This window comes from Cupressus sempervirens, chromosome 6, assembly GCF_028749045.1.
Source record: "Cupressus sempervirens isolate cs-2001-9-10 chromosome 6, ASM2874904v1, whole genome shotgun sequence".
In the NCBI taxonomy this organism is placed as follows: domain Eukaryota; kingdom Viridiplantae; phylum Streptophyta; class Pinopsida; order Cupressales; family Cupressaceae; genus Cupressus; species Cupressus sempervirens.
Window position 1 is genome coordinate 356,148,819 of NC_143123.1, and position 18,148 is coordinate 356,166,966.

General features: G+C 35.1%; 1 protein-coding gene across 1 annotated transcript; it reads left to right on the forward strand.

The window, feature by feature from the left end:
* The first annotated feature begins 15,911 nt into the window (after positions 1-15,911).
* On the forward strand, positions 15,912-17,654 carry LOC149552583 (uncharacterized). The gene is made up of 3 exons (XM_089790211.1): positions 15,912-16,305; positions 16,456-16,769; positions 17,226-17,654. Exons 1-3 carry the CDS (start codon positions 15,912-15,914, stop codon positions 17,652-17,654), a joined length of 1,137 nt encoding a protein of 378 aa, XP_089646337.1.
* The last annotated feature ends 494 nt before the right edge of the window (positions 17,655-18,148 follow it).

The following is an 18,148-nucleotide window of genomic DNA, read 5'->3' on the forward strand; positions in this document are numbered from 1 at the left end:
TATATATATATATATATATATATATATATATATATATATATATATATATATATATATATATATATATATATATATATATATATGTTTTATAAATTGTTACTTATGTTTCACCTTTTTTATCAAGTTGCAAAATTTTAGTTTTCTTAAGTGTATATCTTTCCTAGGAATTACTTGACATTATAAAATGTTGAAGCTAAGAATGTTACTCCTAAGGGGCTAGATTGTTGAGAAGATGGGGGGAGAATTAGAAATCAATTGATTATGCAATATTTCAACCACTGAACCCTTATCACAGCATAAGCTTAGTAAAGGAAGATGAAATCATTAAATATGTAAACACATCTAAATAATAATGCAACACTTGACACATATATTTTTATCTCATGGAAACCCAACTTGGATGAAACCCATGGTAGGAATTACTACTCACAAATTGTGCACTCTTCTAAAGTATGCCCTAGTAGGAGCTTATCCTTGCTAGGATTTTATATAGACACAGTTAAGTGCCACCCATTCTAGGGATTTACTATTAGTATAAATAAATAAATAAATTATTAAGTCAACTTGACTTTATCATTAAGTTACATTTACTTCTCTCTTAAGATAGAAATGTATGTATTAGTGGCATTTAATAATTATATCAAGATCCACCCCTTTAATTAGGTTTGATTGATGCAAAAGGAAGTGTCAATGTGTAACCTAATGTGAAAGGATTAAATAACTCAAAAATTTATTTCCAATGTATAAAAATGGAAAAGGGGAAGATGATATACATTATGAAATATAAACTTGAAAATGGGCTACCAAATGAGCTCCAAATTCGCTAATTCCATTAATCTAGGCTGAAAACAAAAATATCTATAGAATATATAAATTGTTTGGCAATCTAACAAGGGTGACCTCCATGGCCTTTTTTGTAAGGGTGACCCCTATATCCTTGCAAAACTATATTAGGCATTGATTTTGATTTCACAGTTCTGAAGAAAGCTAAAAAAAGGGCATTTGAATCTACAACATCTTCACCAATCCAAGATCTAAAACTTACAAATAAAGGGTTTTTTTTTTTTTTTTTTTTTTGGGGGAGATGAGGGGAGGGTTTGTCTTAGTCAAAACCAATTTTTGAATTAACCTTGAATTGAAATAAATATAGAATGATAACAAGTAGTAGTGATATATCTAACATGAAGTAATGTAAATCAATGAATGTGCTCTTGAATTTGGAAGGTAATCAAGTATGTAGAAGAAATAACTTTGAATCAATTCAAAACCATAGAAAAGGAAATCAAAGTGAAACCAAGACCTTCATGAATCAATATGCTTGAAATCCTCCTTAGGAATGACTATAGATGAATGTAGATCTTGAGAGGTAAGTAGAAAATATGCAACAAAGGATCTTGAATGTATGAAGGGAGATCTCAAATGTTCAAAATGAAATGAAAGATCTAGCATAAACTCCTTCAATAGCTTTAATGCATGAATCCTTGATCTATAATGAAGAAATTGCTTGAATTCCTTAAATTCTTGAAGAATGCTTGATAACTTAGAAGCTTGAGCTTGAGCTCTTGATAAATTGGATGAGTGAGATTATAGATAAGAAATGGACAAATTGTATGGGTTTATAAAGGGCTCAAAATAGCTTACTCCTATAGGTCAACCTTCCTACAAGTTAATACCTCAAAATAATCCAAACACAAGACTTAGGTAATGAAACCAAAATACGGCCCAAGTAATGATGCATTGAGTCCTTAATTAAACCAAAAAGGTAATCATACATCCCAATCAAATAGGGCATAAAACCCTCAAGACTCCTTTGGGGTCCCAAAATAGGTCCCAAATCTCTGAAATTTGGTGTAGAACTTGATAAATAGTTTTTAAAATGAGGAAAGATATTATGAGTGATTGGTTGAGAGAAAGGGAGACCTAGGTGGTTATATATTTTAAACCTAAAGGAAATCTTGGTATTGTCTGTTAGTGAAAATACTTAGTCATTTACAATGTAGAGTTGGTCAGTCAACACTACCATTGAGCCACAACATAGGTAAAGCTACAAAGAGAAAATGTGTACAAATTTAATATGTGTCAAGAACATAATAGTCATCAAACATTTAATAATTGTTGAGATATTTAGAAGGTAACACATGATGTAATCCAAGTGTCATATGAGCTAACTGATTCAAAGAGGAAATATAGTTTAAGCCAAACATAGTAAGAAGAATCAAGCATGATCAAACATTAAAGGCTATATGTGCTGAGTTATGTAGTTAATGTATATGAGTTTGGAATGGAACAAAGTATTATGTAAAGCATTTTGTCAAATATGTAATGTATTTCTATGATCAAGGTGAAGATCAACGAGGTGATTGTACCTATAATCCTATATCATTAATCCCAATGTAGTGTAAAAATATAATAAAAAAATAGAAGATCTTAAGTGACAAAAAGGATGAATTAAAATCATTGATTATAATATGGAAGATTCTTAAGATGACTCTATAAGAATGTATTCAAAGTTGAATATGTGGTTGTGAGTTCAAGGAATTATGTATGTAAAGATGAAGGGGAATTAGTCATTATTAAGTGTTGAAGTACTAAAGGCGAGAAAATAGTACAGTGAGGAGATATTGCAAAGTAGTCAAATTGAGGTGATTAGATATTGGATAGATAATATCTTTTATCAATAAATCAATGTAGACAAAATGGTCATAGTACCATTACATTCAAACTAGTGTATTAGGTGAATCTCTTAATAGAGTGGTCCTAATAGACCTATTGTAAATCCTTTAAGAGAGTACTCACTTAGTTGTGAAGTTTAACTCCTTTCATAAAGGTAAACTTAATAGTCTTGTATGATTTTAGAAAAGTGGACCCCTCATAGGGTCTTGAAGGTTTTGTGGGCATCATCCCCACTACCATTTTACCTTCATGTTGGAGGGGTTCTCCATTATCAAATATTGTGTCAAGTAATGTTTGATTACATACAAGGTTAATTTTAATGAGGTGTATGGTTAATTATGTTTACTATGGTTAATGTGTGAAGTGGTAAAAGTCCTTAGGAGATTGTGATTCCTCCCCCCCCCCATCATATCAATTTCGTATTAGGATTCTAACAATGAGTATCAGAGCTTAGATCTCTAAGAAAGAAGTCTAATGACTTGAGAGTCAAAGTCTTGGAGATGGATGCCTACAAACTAGGAAAAGTGATACAAAATTAGAAGCCTAATTTGTAGATTGCATTAGAACAAGTAATGGTTGGAAAGAAGGAACTAAGGAAATCATTGAAGAGAAGGAAGGAGATGGAAATCCAACAAAATGATAGAAAATACTAGGAAGAAAGAACTAAAGACATATGTGATGAAGGCAGATCTAGTGAATATGATGCAAAAATAGTAGATCAATTGGACAAGAACAATAATTTGAGTGAAGAAGTAAGAGAACTAAAGAGAGAATATGAAATGTGTTAAGTAAGACTATGTGAAAGAATGGAAAAAAAGAGATAAGTTAAAGATGATAAGACAATGGTTGATGAAGATACAAGGAAAATGGCTACAAGACATGATGAAAGGGGTATCAAAATACAAAGCTTGACATACAATAAAATTGACATAATCAATTAATTATTAAGAACTAATCATGAAATTTGTAGGAGGGTGGAAGAGATTGCAAACCAAAGATCATAAAATAGTCAATTGAAAAACAAATTGAGATATGAAAAATAAATCAATGAAATAATAAAGATATCTGAAGAGAGGATCCCCTAAAAATGAAGAGTGGAAAATGAAGAGAGGTAAATAAAGGTCGGTTACCTTGGATCCCATAAAAATGAAGAGTGAAAAATCCATTAATATGGCCTAAAAACTAGGGAAAAGGCATCTATTACTAATGAAAGGCTCAATCTCGAGGGGTAGAGACATTGTAAGAAGTTTTGAAAATAAATATAGTGATTGTGAGCGTGATTAATAGTCCAAACTGAGCATTTTCTTCTTATGTGATGCTATATGGACTGAAGGAGTAAAACTTGAATTGAATTCATGTAATAGGATTAGTTTTAAGTCTTTTTTTTTTTTTACTTTGAATGTAGAGTTATTTTAGTTGCTTTAGTAAATTGTTTTGTACGCAGGCTGTTCATTAGAGTCGTGTTAACTAGTCTGTGAAGAAATGGCTCCCCCATGAAATCTAACCATAGGAAACACCTAATGGTAGAATGGAAGGTTAGGGGAGTCATTAATGTACATATCTATAGGCATTGGAGTTGTGAAATATTGGGAAGATATTTTTAAACTCAAGCCCTAGGCAAGCTAGGAAGGCTTAGTTAGAGGTTTGAAAAGTTTTGAAATCAATGTTTAGGTGTAGGGAATGAATGGGAGGTACAAAAAAAGTACAATTCTAGGAAGGAAATAGTTATACCTTGACATATCCTAGAGATTAAGGTCTTACCAATCCATTTAGGTAAGTTTCCAAACAAGTTTGTGGTCTAGCCCTAGGAAATAGGCCTTTTAGTCCTATTTGACCTACATACTAGGAATCACCTGTATGGATAACTTAGGTTTTAAGAACTAAAAAATATTTTAGGGAATCCAAAAATGTGTTTGAATCTAGATTTTATTTTTCTATTTTTTTGGAGACTTTTTGCAAGAAAGAGGAATTAGTGGATTACTATGGCTAATTGGAACTAGCCCTAATTAGATTTCTTGAGTCAAAAACTTGAAATTGTTAAGGAAGAGGTCTAAAGATATTTACAAATGGCCAAAAATTTGAGAAAGTGAAGTGATCTCATGATATTGGATGATCCTACAAAGAAGGATGAAGTTAGAGAGCAAGTTTCACTTAGAACCCTCTAAGTGTGGGTGTAGAAGAGTACTAAAATTAGTGTGTTAGCCTTTTGAGGGTAAGAACAAAGGATCAAACTCTTGAAGACAAGTTTTGATTGGTGTTAATTAATCATCTAAACCAATCAGGAACCTAGGTGAACTAGGTTCCAAGAAGAGATAACTAGGTCTCTTGAGGAGCAATGCAAGCAACCCTTGGAACACTCACACCGTATTGCTATTAGAGCCTATTTAGATTAGGCTTGTGGTTCATGTTTCAGCCTACATAATTAGTGGGAGATAATACACTAAGTGGAATAGTAGAAGACACAACTGTGGTGACTAACAATGAGTTAGCCAAGAAGGTTGAACAATAAGAAGAAGATAACAAGTCACTAAGGGGAAGAATAGCTCAAATAGAGCAACCCTTGGGTGAAGTCCAAGAAAAATATGATAGGGTCAAAGAGAAAATTGACCTAAAGGAAGAAAGAGGAGCAAGGGAGAAGGAACTAGAGTTGGAAGAAGAAGCACCAACCCCTAACCCCATTCTTCCTAAAGAACCATTGTCAAAGGCATCAAAAGCATTGAGTGGAAACAAATGGATCTAGATTCAATTTTGGACTAGATTGACATCATTGAGAACCATTTTGAATGTGATAGTATCTTTGAAGCACAAAAAGTTGTGGTGGCCACATCTATATTAAGAGGTTCATCTCTTACTTGGTGGAAGTTTGTTAAAACTAAGAGAGAAAAGGATGGAAAAGGTCCTATTCTTATATGGAAAGGTATGGTAAACAAAGTGAAGCAAACTATCTTTTTCATGACTATGAAATTCAGCTTCATAGGGGAAGACAAAATCTTGGACAAAAATATTTACATGTCCAAATATAAATCAAGGAATTTCAAAAATTATGTTTGAGGTCTGAGGTAGTTGTAGAGGAAAGCATTAATATTGCAAGGTACTTGAATGGCCTTAAATGGTCCATTCAAGATGAGATGACCCAAGTGAACTTCAAAACCATTAGGCTATGTTATCAAATGGCCTTAAATATAGAAGAGAAAAGTAAGAGGAAGCAAGAAACCTCTAAAGGTAAGGCTAAGAGAAAGGACAATAGAGGTAAAAGAGGTGGTTATGGTAGAAAAGTTTCAGATTCAAGGACTCAAGGTGAGGTAAAATTCAATGAACAACAAGAAGGAAACTCAAGTAGAGGTGATAGAGGAATAAAGTCTAATTATAGAGGAAGAAGTGGTGGACAAGGATGAAGAGGAAACTACTTTGCTAATATGAAGTGTTACCATTGTAATCAAATGGGGCACCCAGCTTATAGATGTCTAGAGAAAAGTGGTTCATCACAAGGAGGTGAAAAGAGGACAAATCTAGTTCAAGATGAGTCAAATACAATAGACAAGCATGCTGAAGTACCACTAAATTTAGAAGAAGGGGAGAACCTCATGATGAGGAGAACTTTGATCAAAGAGCTAGTAAGGGAGGAACTAAGCCAAAGAAGATCTTTATTTAGGATAAAGTGCAAAATGATGGGAAAAGTGTGTAGAGTCATTATTGACTTAGGGTCTACTAACAATAGTGTGTAAGAGGAAATAGTCAGCAAGCTAAAATTGATAAGGATACCCCACACCAATCCTTATAAGATCACAGGGCTTAACAAAGGCAAAAATTTGTTAGTAAATGCACAAGCATGGGTGGATTTCTCAATTGGAAGGTATAAGGATAAATTTTTATGTGATGTGTTACCTATGGATGCATGTCATTTTCTCCTAGGTAGACCATGGAAATTTGATTGCCAAGCTATCCATGATGGAGGAAAGAACTCCTATACGTTTAAGAAGTACAATATGAATTTTAAAATATAATCATTGATGGAAGATGCTAAAGCAAAGGAAACTAGTCCAAATGTTCTCATGATGAGTGAAAAGTAGTTCCTACAAACCATGGAAGAAAGTGAAAGTGTAGGTTTTACATTAGTGTGGAGACCAAAGGAGGGAAATGAAGATAAGGATATGAAGAGGGCATAATCACCTTCAAGGGATGCTACAAGCTTACCAAGGTATTGTAACTGATGGACAACCATCAATCTTACCTCCTAAAAGAGATATAAGCCATAGGATATACTTTATTCTAGGAGCTACCCTACCTAAAAAAATAGCCTACAAGATGACCCCTCAACAAAATGAGGAAATAGAAAGACAAATACAAGAACTCCTAAACTAAGGCCTAATTAGGAAAAGTATTAGTCCATGTGTCATACCTACTATAATTGTACCGAAAAAAGGAGGAACTTGGAGGATTTTTATGGATTCAAGAGCCACTAAATAGGATAACCTTTAGGTATAGGTTCCCTATTCCGAGGATTGAAGACCTAATGGACTGTCTAAGTGAAGCCAAGTACTATAGCAAGATAGACTTGAAGAGAGGTTATCACCAAATAAGGATACATTAAGGAGATGATTAGAAAACAACCTTCAAGACCAATCAAGGGTCGTATGAATGGCTTTTCATGCCATTTAGATTGTCTAATGCCCCCTCCATATTCATGAGACTCATGAATGAAGTTCTCAAGGAATACATAGGAAATTTTGTAGTAGTGTATCTAGATGATAACTAATTTATAGCAAGACAAGGAGTGGGCACTTAGAACAACTTGACATGAATGATCATGCTAAAAAGAGCTTTGAGTTGCTCAAGGAAAATATATCTACTCAACCTATTTATGTGTTACCAAGATTTAAATTTATTTTCACTATTGAGTGTGATGCTAGCAATGGAACAATTAGGGCTATTTTAAAACAAGAGGCAAAACTAGTAGCCTTTCATTCTGAAAAGTTGAGTGAAGCCAAGAAGAAATACTCATCCTATGACCTAGAAATGTATGTATTGGTCCAAGCTCTAAGAAAGTGGAGGCATCATTTTATTCCCAAGGAATTCATAGTGTATTGAGACAATTAAGCACTAAGTTTCTTTAATTCACAAGAGAACTTAAGTCACAAGCACATGAAGTGAGTTTAATACCTACAAGAATATACATTCAATATCAAGCACAAGAAGGGTGTTCTAAACAAGGTGGCATATGCATTGTCTAGAAGGGAACTCACACTCCAAGAAATTTGGTTGAAAAGCATGGGGATAGATAATTTCAAGGATATGTATGCAGATGATGAGGACTTTTCTGACATATATAAGGTATGTGGTAAATACAAAAATCATTTTCATAGTAGGTATTTTGAATATACTTTACAAAGTGATTTTTTTTTCAAAGCGAATTAGTTGTGTGTTGCTAGGGGCTCTATTAGAGAGAATTTGATACAAGAAAATAATAATGGAGCTTTGACTGGCCATTTTGTGATTACTAAAATCTAAGATCTAGTTTCAAGGTTTTACTATTGGCGTAGAATGAATCTTGATGTTAGGAGGTATGTGGAAAGTTGTGTCATATGTCAAAAAGCTAAGGGCACTTCTCTAGGTGTTTTTGGGAGTTGAACTACCATCAAAATATGCTTCCGGTGCATAGAACAATCTACAATAGTGACTAAAAGTTAAATATTGATGCACCACTTCTTATTCAAAATTGTTGGTGCACCTCTAAAAACAAGTGCAACTTCAAAAAGTGCTCCTTGGAAAAGTGCACCTTGGTGACAGGACCCAAAAATTCAAAAATTCTTCTAAGTATCAAAACTTGATTTCCAACATCCAGGTTTTCTTCCCTTTTGTACCAAAATGATATTCGGATGCTTTCTTTTGAATTTCTCTATTATCTCCATTACTTCCTTAGCCTCTAGTAAATCTAATGAATCATACTTATTTCAAATTATTTGACGATAGTTTCTCACTTCTATCCTCATATCCACAAAATCCTCAAGCTAAGAATCAATTTCTAATAATGCTTCTTCTATTTTGAAAACTTGTCTAATATCATCTTCTAATGAAGTTGTCTCGAATGTATCCTTAAATTGTTGAACTACTAGTTGTACTAAGGATAGTTTAGTCTTTGAATCACCTTCAAAAATCTCCAGGCTAGCGATGTTGTATTATTTATCCACTTTAAAAATTTCTCTCAAGTCTTATTGTTTATTTGTTGAATATCCTCATGTAGTCCTTCCATGACTTTATTCCCAAAAGATATCTTCTCTATCCAGCCATCTAAATTATCTAGTTCCTTCACCAAGTATATTTCCATAAGCTTCTAGTACCTTTTCCCTTTAATAGATTTGAGTGCTTTCAATTCATTGGCCTAGGTACATACCTCATCCATCATCCCAAAATTATGGTTAATAAAAACAAAATTTTTTTAAGAATTTGTTTGGATGTTGTGCAAAAGGTTCAAATTACCTTGTATTATTTGCACTCCCCTTTCCTCCAAATTGTGATGCCATTTCTAAAAAGCATCCAAAAAGGAATACATGTGTGGCCCTGTCTCCCTACTTTTCAATGCATTTTACAAATTCTATTGGCTCCACTACCTCATTTAGGTAATCAAGAGCTTTAAAATATCCACCATAGGCTTACTCATTATGACCTCCTTTATCTAATAGTCCTTTAGAGTCAACTCTTCAATGTATGGATGGGGAGTTGGAACGAAAATGTGTGCCAAGAGGTCTTGATCTTGATTATTCATTATGAAGGCAAGTGTTCTAACATCACCCTTAAGTGGCTCAAGTTTCTAGGTTGCGTTTATTAATTCCAAAATTTCCTTTTGTTCAGTTAATTCCATCTATCTCTTTTGTTTGAACATAACCTCCTTCTTCAACCATGATGGTTTAATGCCCATTGATGACATATATTGTACTAAAGAGGTTCGTTTTGTTGTAGGTTCCTTTCCCTTATTTCTCTTCTCCAGAGTCTTCTTATGTTGAGGAAGAACTCTAGAACAAGTTTCTATATCATGTTGGTTTGGAGATCTATCCTTTGTATGCAGAGGATCTTATTGCCTTTCTTCTACCATCTATCCTTCCTTGGATACTTCATCGACATGCAACATATTCTCCTTCTTCTAGATTTTGACATTCAGATTCAATCATCAGAGGAGGTGGAGCCACTCATCCTTGATCTATTAATTTGGGCATATCTTGTGCTAGTGGGGGAGGGATTCTAAGAGATCGTTGTGGTAGTGGAGGTAGTTGACTCCAATCTTACCTCAATGGTTCCTTCCTAAAGCTGTCCCATATTTTTTGTCCTACCATCTCGATGCCTACAAACATAAAATAAAAGTTTGAGAGGTTAAAATTTTTTTCCCCCTTTCCCTCCATTTCTACAATCTATTTTTGTTTCTCATCTTCAAAGGTCTAAACCTAGATGGGCTCCCTATGGATAGATGGAGGTATCTAAGTTGAACTTCTTCTCCTCTCTTCTTTAGCCATAGTAGTTGAGTGAGTTCTCTACTCAAAGGTACAAATTTAATTTTTTCCCTTCCTCCTCATCTTCCACCTCATGGATGGTTTTTGGCATTTTTTGTAAGGGGTTACTCTTCTTCTTTAGTCTCCTCTTCACTCCTACAACCATCATCTCTATTCAGGCTCTTTTGGGCACTAATGAGGAGTCTTCTTATTCTAATGCTTGAGGTGGTAGAATTTTTTTTGGTGCTTGTTGCACCTTTTCTTTCTCTTGTTGAGCTTGTTCTTCTTGAATACCTAGTTTTTCTTGTGCCACTTCCTCTTTCTCTCTCCTTCTAGGGGCTACCTTTATCTTCTTACCCTTACCCTTTTTTGTTTCAAAAAAATCAACCTCCCTCTCATGCTAGTGTACCATCTTTGGGTTCACTAGTGATTTGGTAGGGTAAGTTAGTATGGTGACCTTTGTTCCTTTTCCTTTCTTTGGTTAGGTTATAGCCTAAAGAGTTAGGGCTTGAGGAATTTTATCCATCCAAAAAGGTTTCCTAATCCATTCACTTGTCAATTGAACCACATGTTGACCCTAATGATTAATATCATCATTCCCGTCACACCCAATTTTTGCATTTGTAATGGGTCTTTCATAGATCTTCTCCTTGTTGCACAAGGGATCTATTATCTTAGGGACATCCTTGTCCCATGCTTTGAGGGGTGTCTGCATGTTTAGCAAATTTTTTGCTAGCTGTAGGCTCATTTTATAATAGTCCCTAATGCAAATATCATAGTCATCTATTGCATTCAGCCAATGGACTTCCAAGGCCTCTTCATATACAAATTTCTTCCCCACCTAATGTTGTACCATCTCGATGTTGTCAAAATATGGACGAGGTGCTTGATAATCCTCAAGAGGATATTGATCCCATTTTGAATCAAATGTAGCAATATCTCTCTTTTTCTTCACCTCAAAGGCTCTGATGGTGATCAACCACACCCATGTCTTCTTGTGTTTTTTCTTACCTGTCATATGTAGAGGCAAGTTGTCAGACTATTTCAAGTAATATCAACCTTTCAGGTGGATATCACGGGAGCTTCTTTGGGCACAAGAGAGTACAAACTACCTAGAGATATGTGAAGGTCTTAAACTAGATGTAGTAAGCACCAACCTTTGTTATCCATGTTACAACTTCTACTCACATCATCTTTGCATATTCCCTCTCAATGAACTTGATATTGACAAATATGAAACCATCATTAACCACCCTATATTCCACACTTTGTAGTGGGATCTTCTTTTTTACCAGCTGTGGATATACTACATAAGGCCAAGTATTTGCATCCTCTATGCTTCCCTTTCTATACAATCCCAAATAACCCATAGTCCTCGCTGCCAAGAGATACACCATGTGTGAGATCATTTAAAAATGGGGGTCATTCTTCATTAAGATAAATTACTCATGCAAATTTTCATTGAGAATTATGGCCCAATCAATAGGCATCTTTCCCATCCTAATGGTTTCTATAAAGTGTATCATCCATGTTTCCAAGTGACTTGATGCGGCAAGGTCCATAGCTCTACTCAAGAAAACTATTGAGTATCCAATATCATCAATCATATATCCACATGTCATATCAACTTTCCCCACTCTTTAGTCTGAGGGTGTCTTGTAAATTAGGTACTTTGATTGTACCGAATCCTTGGCCTCTATTTCATCTTCCCTATACCACTTGTCTACACCCTTATAGGAGATTTGAAGGTATTGATCTATTTGTGGAAGGTGGAAGACCTTCTCAATATTTTATGACATTAGATCTAGGACTATCTCTCCTATTACACTCTTGATGACCTTCTCCTTAGGCACATGGTGATGTGCTAAGGTCATGATTAATTCAAATGATTGAATTGATGTTGGGTGAGAAGCCATGTCCATCAACCCATTTTAGATTAGAGATGAAACCATACCTACCTTCTCCTTATGGTTGTTGCACAACATGAAAAATATGTTCCAATAAGTGTGCCCCAATTTAGTGTCTCGAATATCCATGTATTTATTTTGGAATTGGGATTTCTTTGATGCTCCTTGATACTTGAAAGCCACCAAATTTGGTGCCATCTTTGCTTCCATGGAGGATAAGGATGCCACCATTATATCTGCAAAAAGGAAGGAATATCAATATCTTGATGTTATAAAAACCATGATGACACTTAGATGGGACCTAGATTGACAACTAACTAACCCAAAATAGGCTAAAATAGACCAAAAATCCCATTAAGTTCCTAGAATACACAATTGCATAGGTGCACAAGGTGCACAAGTGTTCTTGTAAATTTACAATTTTAAAAAAATGTGCACAGTTGTGCACATTGTGCACCTATGCACATGCAAATGTGTTTGTCTATGTCTGTAAAGGATTTTGTTAGTTTTTAGGTATACACATGCACACCTATTGAGGATGTGTACATGTGCACCTATTAAGGGTATGCACATTTGTATGTGCGTACCTCAATAGGTGGTGTTTATACCTTAGAAAAGGTAAAAGGTTTGGTGATGTGAAGATTTGGAGATGTGGATGTGCAAGGCATAAGAGGGTGCAGAGGTGCATTGATGAGCAAGAGAAGAGAATAAAAGTGAGGAGAGAGAGAGAGAGAGCATGGGGGGGATATTTATAGACCTAGGGTTCTAATTTACACCTCCAAGGTTTCACACTTGTGAACGTGCACACATTTGAGGGTGCACACATGAGAAAGTGTGCATGTGCACATCCTTTAAAGGAGGTGAGTGTGTAGGTGCACAGTAAGAACATGTGTGCAAGTGCACACTTCAACACTTAAAAAACCCCAAAATTGGATTTTACCCCTTTTCACATGCATGATACTACCTGATTATGAACCTAGAGGAGGGTCCTATATGACTGAGGCACCTAACTGGGTGATCTAAGATTATTTTGAAATTAGGGGTTCCTCATTTTGTGACTCAAAATGAGGTGTGCATTGTGAGACCATAACACACTTCAACTACTCATCTTGGTCACTCTCCCTTGCCTCCCTCACCCTGTCATTATAATTATCTATCCCTCTAACTCTCATCAATCTCTTCCTCTCTATCTTACTCTATATTTGTATATCTCTCTATTTTGCAAATTCTAACTATCTACCTCCCTATCATTTCCTTTATTGCTATCTCTATCTTGTCTTACCCCTCTCTTTACCATTCAGCTCTCACTATCTATATTATATTTTCTCAATTTCTCTTTGATCTTATATATGTATCTACCTTATACTATCTATCAACTCAAATATCTTTATTCTATATCTTCATCTCCCCACTCTCCTCTTTCTTTTCCTATCCCTCCCACTTCTAGTTTCTATATCTTTCCCTTCACACATTCTTTCACTATTTTTCCCTCCCTATGTCTTATCATTTTCAAAATGTCACCTCTTTATCTCTCTTCTTTCTTCATTTAATTCTCTAACCATATTAAAGGTTGACTTATTTCAATTTAATTGACATGTACCCTAACTTAAACTATTAGTAAAACTACAAAAACCATAATTTTAATTAATCATTACTCATAAATCTTATTTCTTAATCTTATTCAAAATCTATCAAAATAAAATTAAAATATATGAATAAATATTTTGTAGGGTTTTACAACAAGGGGAATATGAAAAAATCTGAAATGGTGGAATAGGATTCTATTTTCATAGAATGATTGAGGAATTGAAATCTTTAGCTTTTCTATTTGACTTTGCATAGAGTATGGAAAACCTTTGTCAAACTCTAAACACTATTGTTATCTCTAAAAATCTGAAAATCAATATGACCCTATTTACTTACCAGCAATTGTTGACCTTTTTGCAACCATGAAACTTTATAAGGACATGGATGCCTAATTATTGTAAGGCTTGACTTATCTAGCATCCCATTTCCATAGTCTTTTCTATCCTACCACTATCTATAATCTGGTGCAACTTTATTTAAGTAGAAGTATTTGATCTAAAGATTTCTTTAACTTAGAAATCTACAACACAAGGAATTGATGTCATTCATTACACACAAAATGGAAAGCATTGTTTTTCTTTACTCCATATATTTGAGAAATTAAAGTTAGAGAGGAAAGTGATACAAAGAGATAACTTCAACAAATGATCATTAAGAATAATACTAGCTTGCAAAAAATAGTCCCATTAGAATATAAAATAAAATTAATCAATGATTAATCTTATCTTTTACTATTGCTTTCTCTTCATTTTGGAAATTTACAAAAACACACTACCAACAAATTTTCTATTCATATTTATCTCCAATGTCGTCTCTAAAATCTCTTGCATGTCTACATAATCTTTTTTGTCTTTATTCAATTATTTATTTGAATCTATCCACTCCTTTATAACCCCATCTCATTCCACATCACATATCATAATCAAACAATAAAATATAAGACGTAAGAATGCTTCTTCATGAGCACACTATGTACTAATATTAGAATAATTTTTATTAATCTATATTTTCTTTCATATATCCCTTTGTATCTATTTAATTATTTCTTTGACACTCTAACTCCCCTCTCTAATTTTCTCTCTATATAACTCTCTCTCTCTCTCTCTCTCTCTCTCTCTCTCTCTCTCTCTCTCTCTCTCTCTCTCTCTCTCTCTCTCTCTCTCTCACACACACACACACACACACACACACACACACACACAAACACACACACACACACATAGAAACACATAAAAGAAAAATATCTCTACAATAAAGCTCTTAGAATTTTGGGTTAAAATGAAAAATCTTCAAAATTTCTTTGCATTTTTTTTGTAAGTACTAAGAATTGTCACTCCATTTTGTATTTTCACTTCAAAGTGAAAGTATTTCTATTTTTTTTTTCACTTCAAAGTTAAAGTGTTTCATGATTGGATGGAAATATATGTATTTTTATTCTAACCCTCTTTTACATTATTTTCTTCAATTCGTACTTGTAAAGTTGTAATACGTAATTTCCTTCTAATTCTAAATGTTCCATCTTTAGATTTTCCATTTAATTTTTCACCATCTCATCTTTGTTAAAATTTTCTTTCTATTTTCATTAAAAATGACGAGTTTATATATTTTATGTATTAAATTATTAAAATTTTCAAAGTACTCATCTACAAATAATAAGAATATGAAACAACATTAATAATAAATAATGAAGTCTAAATGAAGCATTCTTTTTAACCAAAACCATTAAAATTTAATTTTAGAATTCATTCATTCTTATATGAACTATTGAATTGAAGTTGTACATCTTAAATTTAAATTATCAAGGTAAGACTTAACCCAATATTATAAAAAGGAAGTAAATAAAACACATATACTTTAACTAAGATGCAAATTTGACACACCTTATGAGAAGATTTTATCTACACCATTTCTGAATTTTTGAATCAATAATTTCATAAAATTATTTTCAAAGTTTGATAAATAACACTCTTTTTTCATTGCTATGGAAAACTATTAAAGTTGTTAAAGTTGTACGATTATACACACCATTAAAATATTTTCCAATTATTCTCGACAAAAAATACAAAAACTCTGAAAATGTGTCATATTTAATTTAAATTTTAATAATTACCAAGGATTCCAAGAAAATTTTAAGATAAAATAAAAACTTACACAATCGAATCTAGAAGCAACATCATCATTAACAATGGATTGTGGAAACTTGATATTATTAATTGATAGCCTTCATGGGAGGGAACTTTTTTTCAAACCTAAGCAATTTCAGATGTTAAGGATCAAGCTTATGAAGAAAATTGCAGACTTAGCCTTCCTCAAGCGCTGCAGAGATTGTCGTGTAATTCCTTGTTTTGTCAAAGTTAGCCATTATCTTCGTAGCATGCATACCAAACCTATCTTCTTCCAGGCTGAACTTGCTCTGCTTCGTTCGATCATTCAGTCTACCAGGCGAGTTATTGACCAGTTCAATGCTAGGTTGCTGCCTCTCCACTTAGAACTGGCCTCTTCCTTGAGACCAGATCTTTGGATTCGGTTGGACACCTCTTCCTTCCGCAGTGCATTGGGTCATTATGAAGAGTCCATCAAAAGGCAAAAGAGAAAAATTTTGGCTCTTCAATATAAGTCCTGGCACCGGTTTGGTTTCTCTTCGGTCCTCGACCAAGGTTCGTTATGCATGCCTATGGAACATCCCTGCAGAACTGCTCTTTGGCCCTCGTCCTCTCCTGCTTTGGCCCCTCTCCTTTCTTCTTCTCCAATGGTCAGCTTCATCCCTTAGAGTAGTGTGGTTCAACAATTTTTGGGGTCCTCCTCAGGTTTTGTTCATGCAGAAGGCAAGCCTTCGTCCAGCAAAAGGAACCAGTCTTTAGGTTGTTCCTCAAGGCGTGAGGCATTCAATATGATGGGTGTGGAAGCCCTTGCGCTATCTTCTTCCTCCTCTCTATCGCAGACTGAACCGCTGACTTCTACTGGAACTCGATCCAACCCTGGTGCAATTGGTTCGCAATCTGCTGTCCTCCAACATTTTGGCTCTCACAATGGCTCCAAACCTATGTGCTTAGGTATGTCTTCCTACTGTCCTCTTCTGCGTAACGTGCCTGCACAATCTTTCCTTTATTGCTCTCCTACGGTTAGCTGGTAGTCTTCTCTTCCTGTCTCCCCTTTGATTGACCCCCATCTTATCATTGGCAGCCCCGAGGTCCATCCAGCTTAGCCCAACCATTCTTCTTTGGGTTCCCTTGACTCCTCTGATGCCGGTGAAGGACCCTCCATATCTCGACCCATTGGGGTCTGTACTAGTGGGACGTCCCCCATATCTCCATCTAATGGAGTATTGGTTGCGTCTTCTTCTAGAACTATCCTCTCACCTCAGGTAAAGTATGGCCTTGGTGTGCCATCTCCTCGCCCTTGTCCTTTCGCTCGCCCCTTCCACCTCCGATCTCCCTTATCTAATCATGCAGTACGGGATTGGGAAAATAAGTTGGTTGTCAACCTGTCCACTGTTGTCTTAGACCCTCTTTCTTTTAATTTTTTAAAGCGGGGTCTTAATTTCTTTTGCTCCCCTCGGGTCATCCCTCACATGTAGTTCCTCATTGAGATTGAGAATGCTATTTGCTCTCTTTCAAATGATGAGGCAGAAGTAGTTAGACAAGATTGTGTGGTCGCCCTTAGGTATGCTAAACCACCGAAACCCAATTTGCCTAGTGGAGAAATGCGTGCCTTTAAAAGTCTTGTCAAGGATAATGACATCATTATTACCAAAGCTGATAAAGGTAATGCTACTGTCATCATGAATAGGCAAGACTATGTCTCCAAAATGTGTGACTTGCTCGCTGACACCAGCAGCTACTGCACTCTCTCGCGCAATCGGTGCCCTAAGATCTTGAAGAGTGTCAAAGCCTTGGTTCTCAATTCCTCCTTTGATGAGACCACAAAGAAAAAATTGGTTCCGTCCAAAGAAGTGACCCCCGTATTTATGGGGTCTCTAAAATTCACAAAGGAGGCTTATCTTTAAGACCCATTATGGACACTATTGGGTCACCTACTTATCTCCTAGCCTCCCACCTTGCCAAGTTAATTTCCCCCTTGATTGGAAATTCCAACTCTTTCATCAAGGATTCTTCGCATTTTGTCCAATTTGTTAAGGGCTGCAAGGCCAAATAGGATGACATCATGGTAAGTTTTGATGTGGTCTCCCTCTTCACCAAAGTCCCTATTCAGGAGTCTATTCTTATTGTAAAGAGCAAGATTGGTTATGAGATGGCATACTTGGTTGAATTCTGTTTAAGATCCATGTTCTTCTCCTTCCAAAATGTTATCTATGAGCAAGTGGAAGGGGTTGCCATGGGTTCCCCTCTCTCTCCAATCATTGCGAACCTCTTTATGGAACATTTTGAGGAGGCAGCCATCCACTCCTTTCCCCTAAAACCTAGATGGTGGAAACGATATGTAGATGACACCAATGTGTGTTGGCCACATGGGCTTGAAAAACTTGAGGTGTTTCACAAG

Excerpts from the sequence above, each read along its gene's own strand:
- LOC149552583 (XM_089790211.1), top strand. The coding sequence starts at position 15,912 with ATGTTAAGGATCAAGCTTATGAAGAAAATTGCAGACTTAGCCTTCCTC. Across the intron at positions 16,306-16,455 it reads CTCTTCGGTCCTCGACCAAG|GTTTTGTTCATGCAGAAGGC; the intron begins GTTCGTTATGCA and ends GGTCCTCCTCAG. Across the intron at positions 16,770-17,225 it reads TCCTTTATTGCTCTCCTACG|TTCCTCATTGAGATTGAGAA; the intron begins GTTAGCTGGTAG and ends CCTCACATGTAG.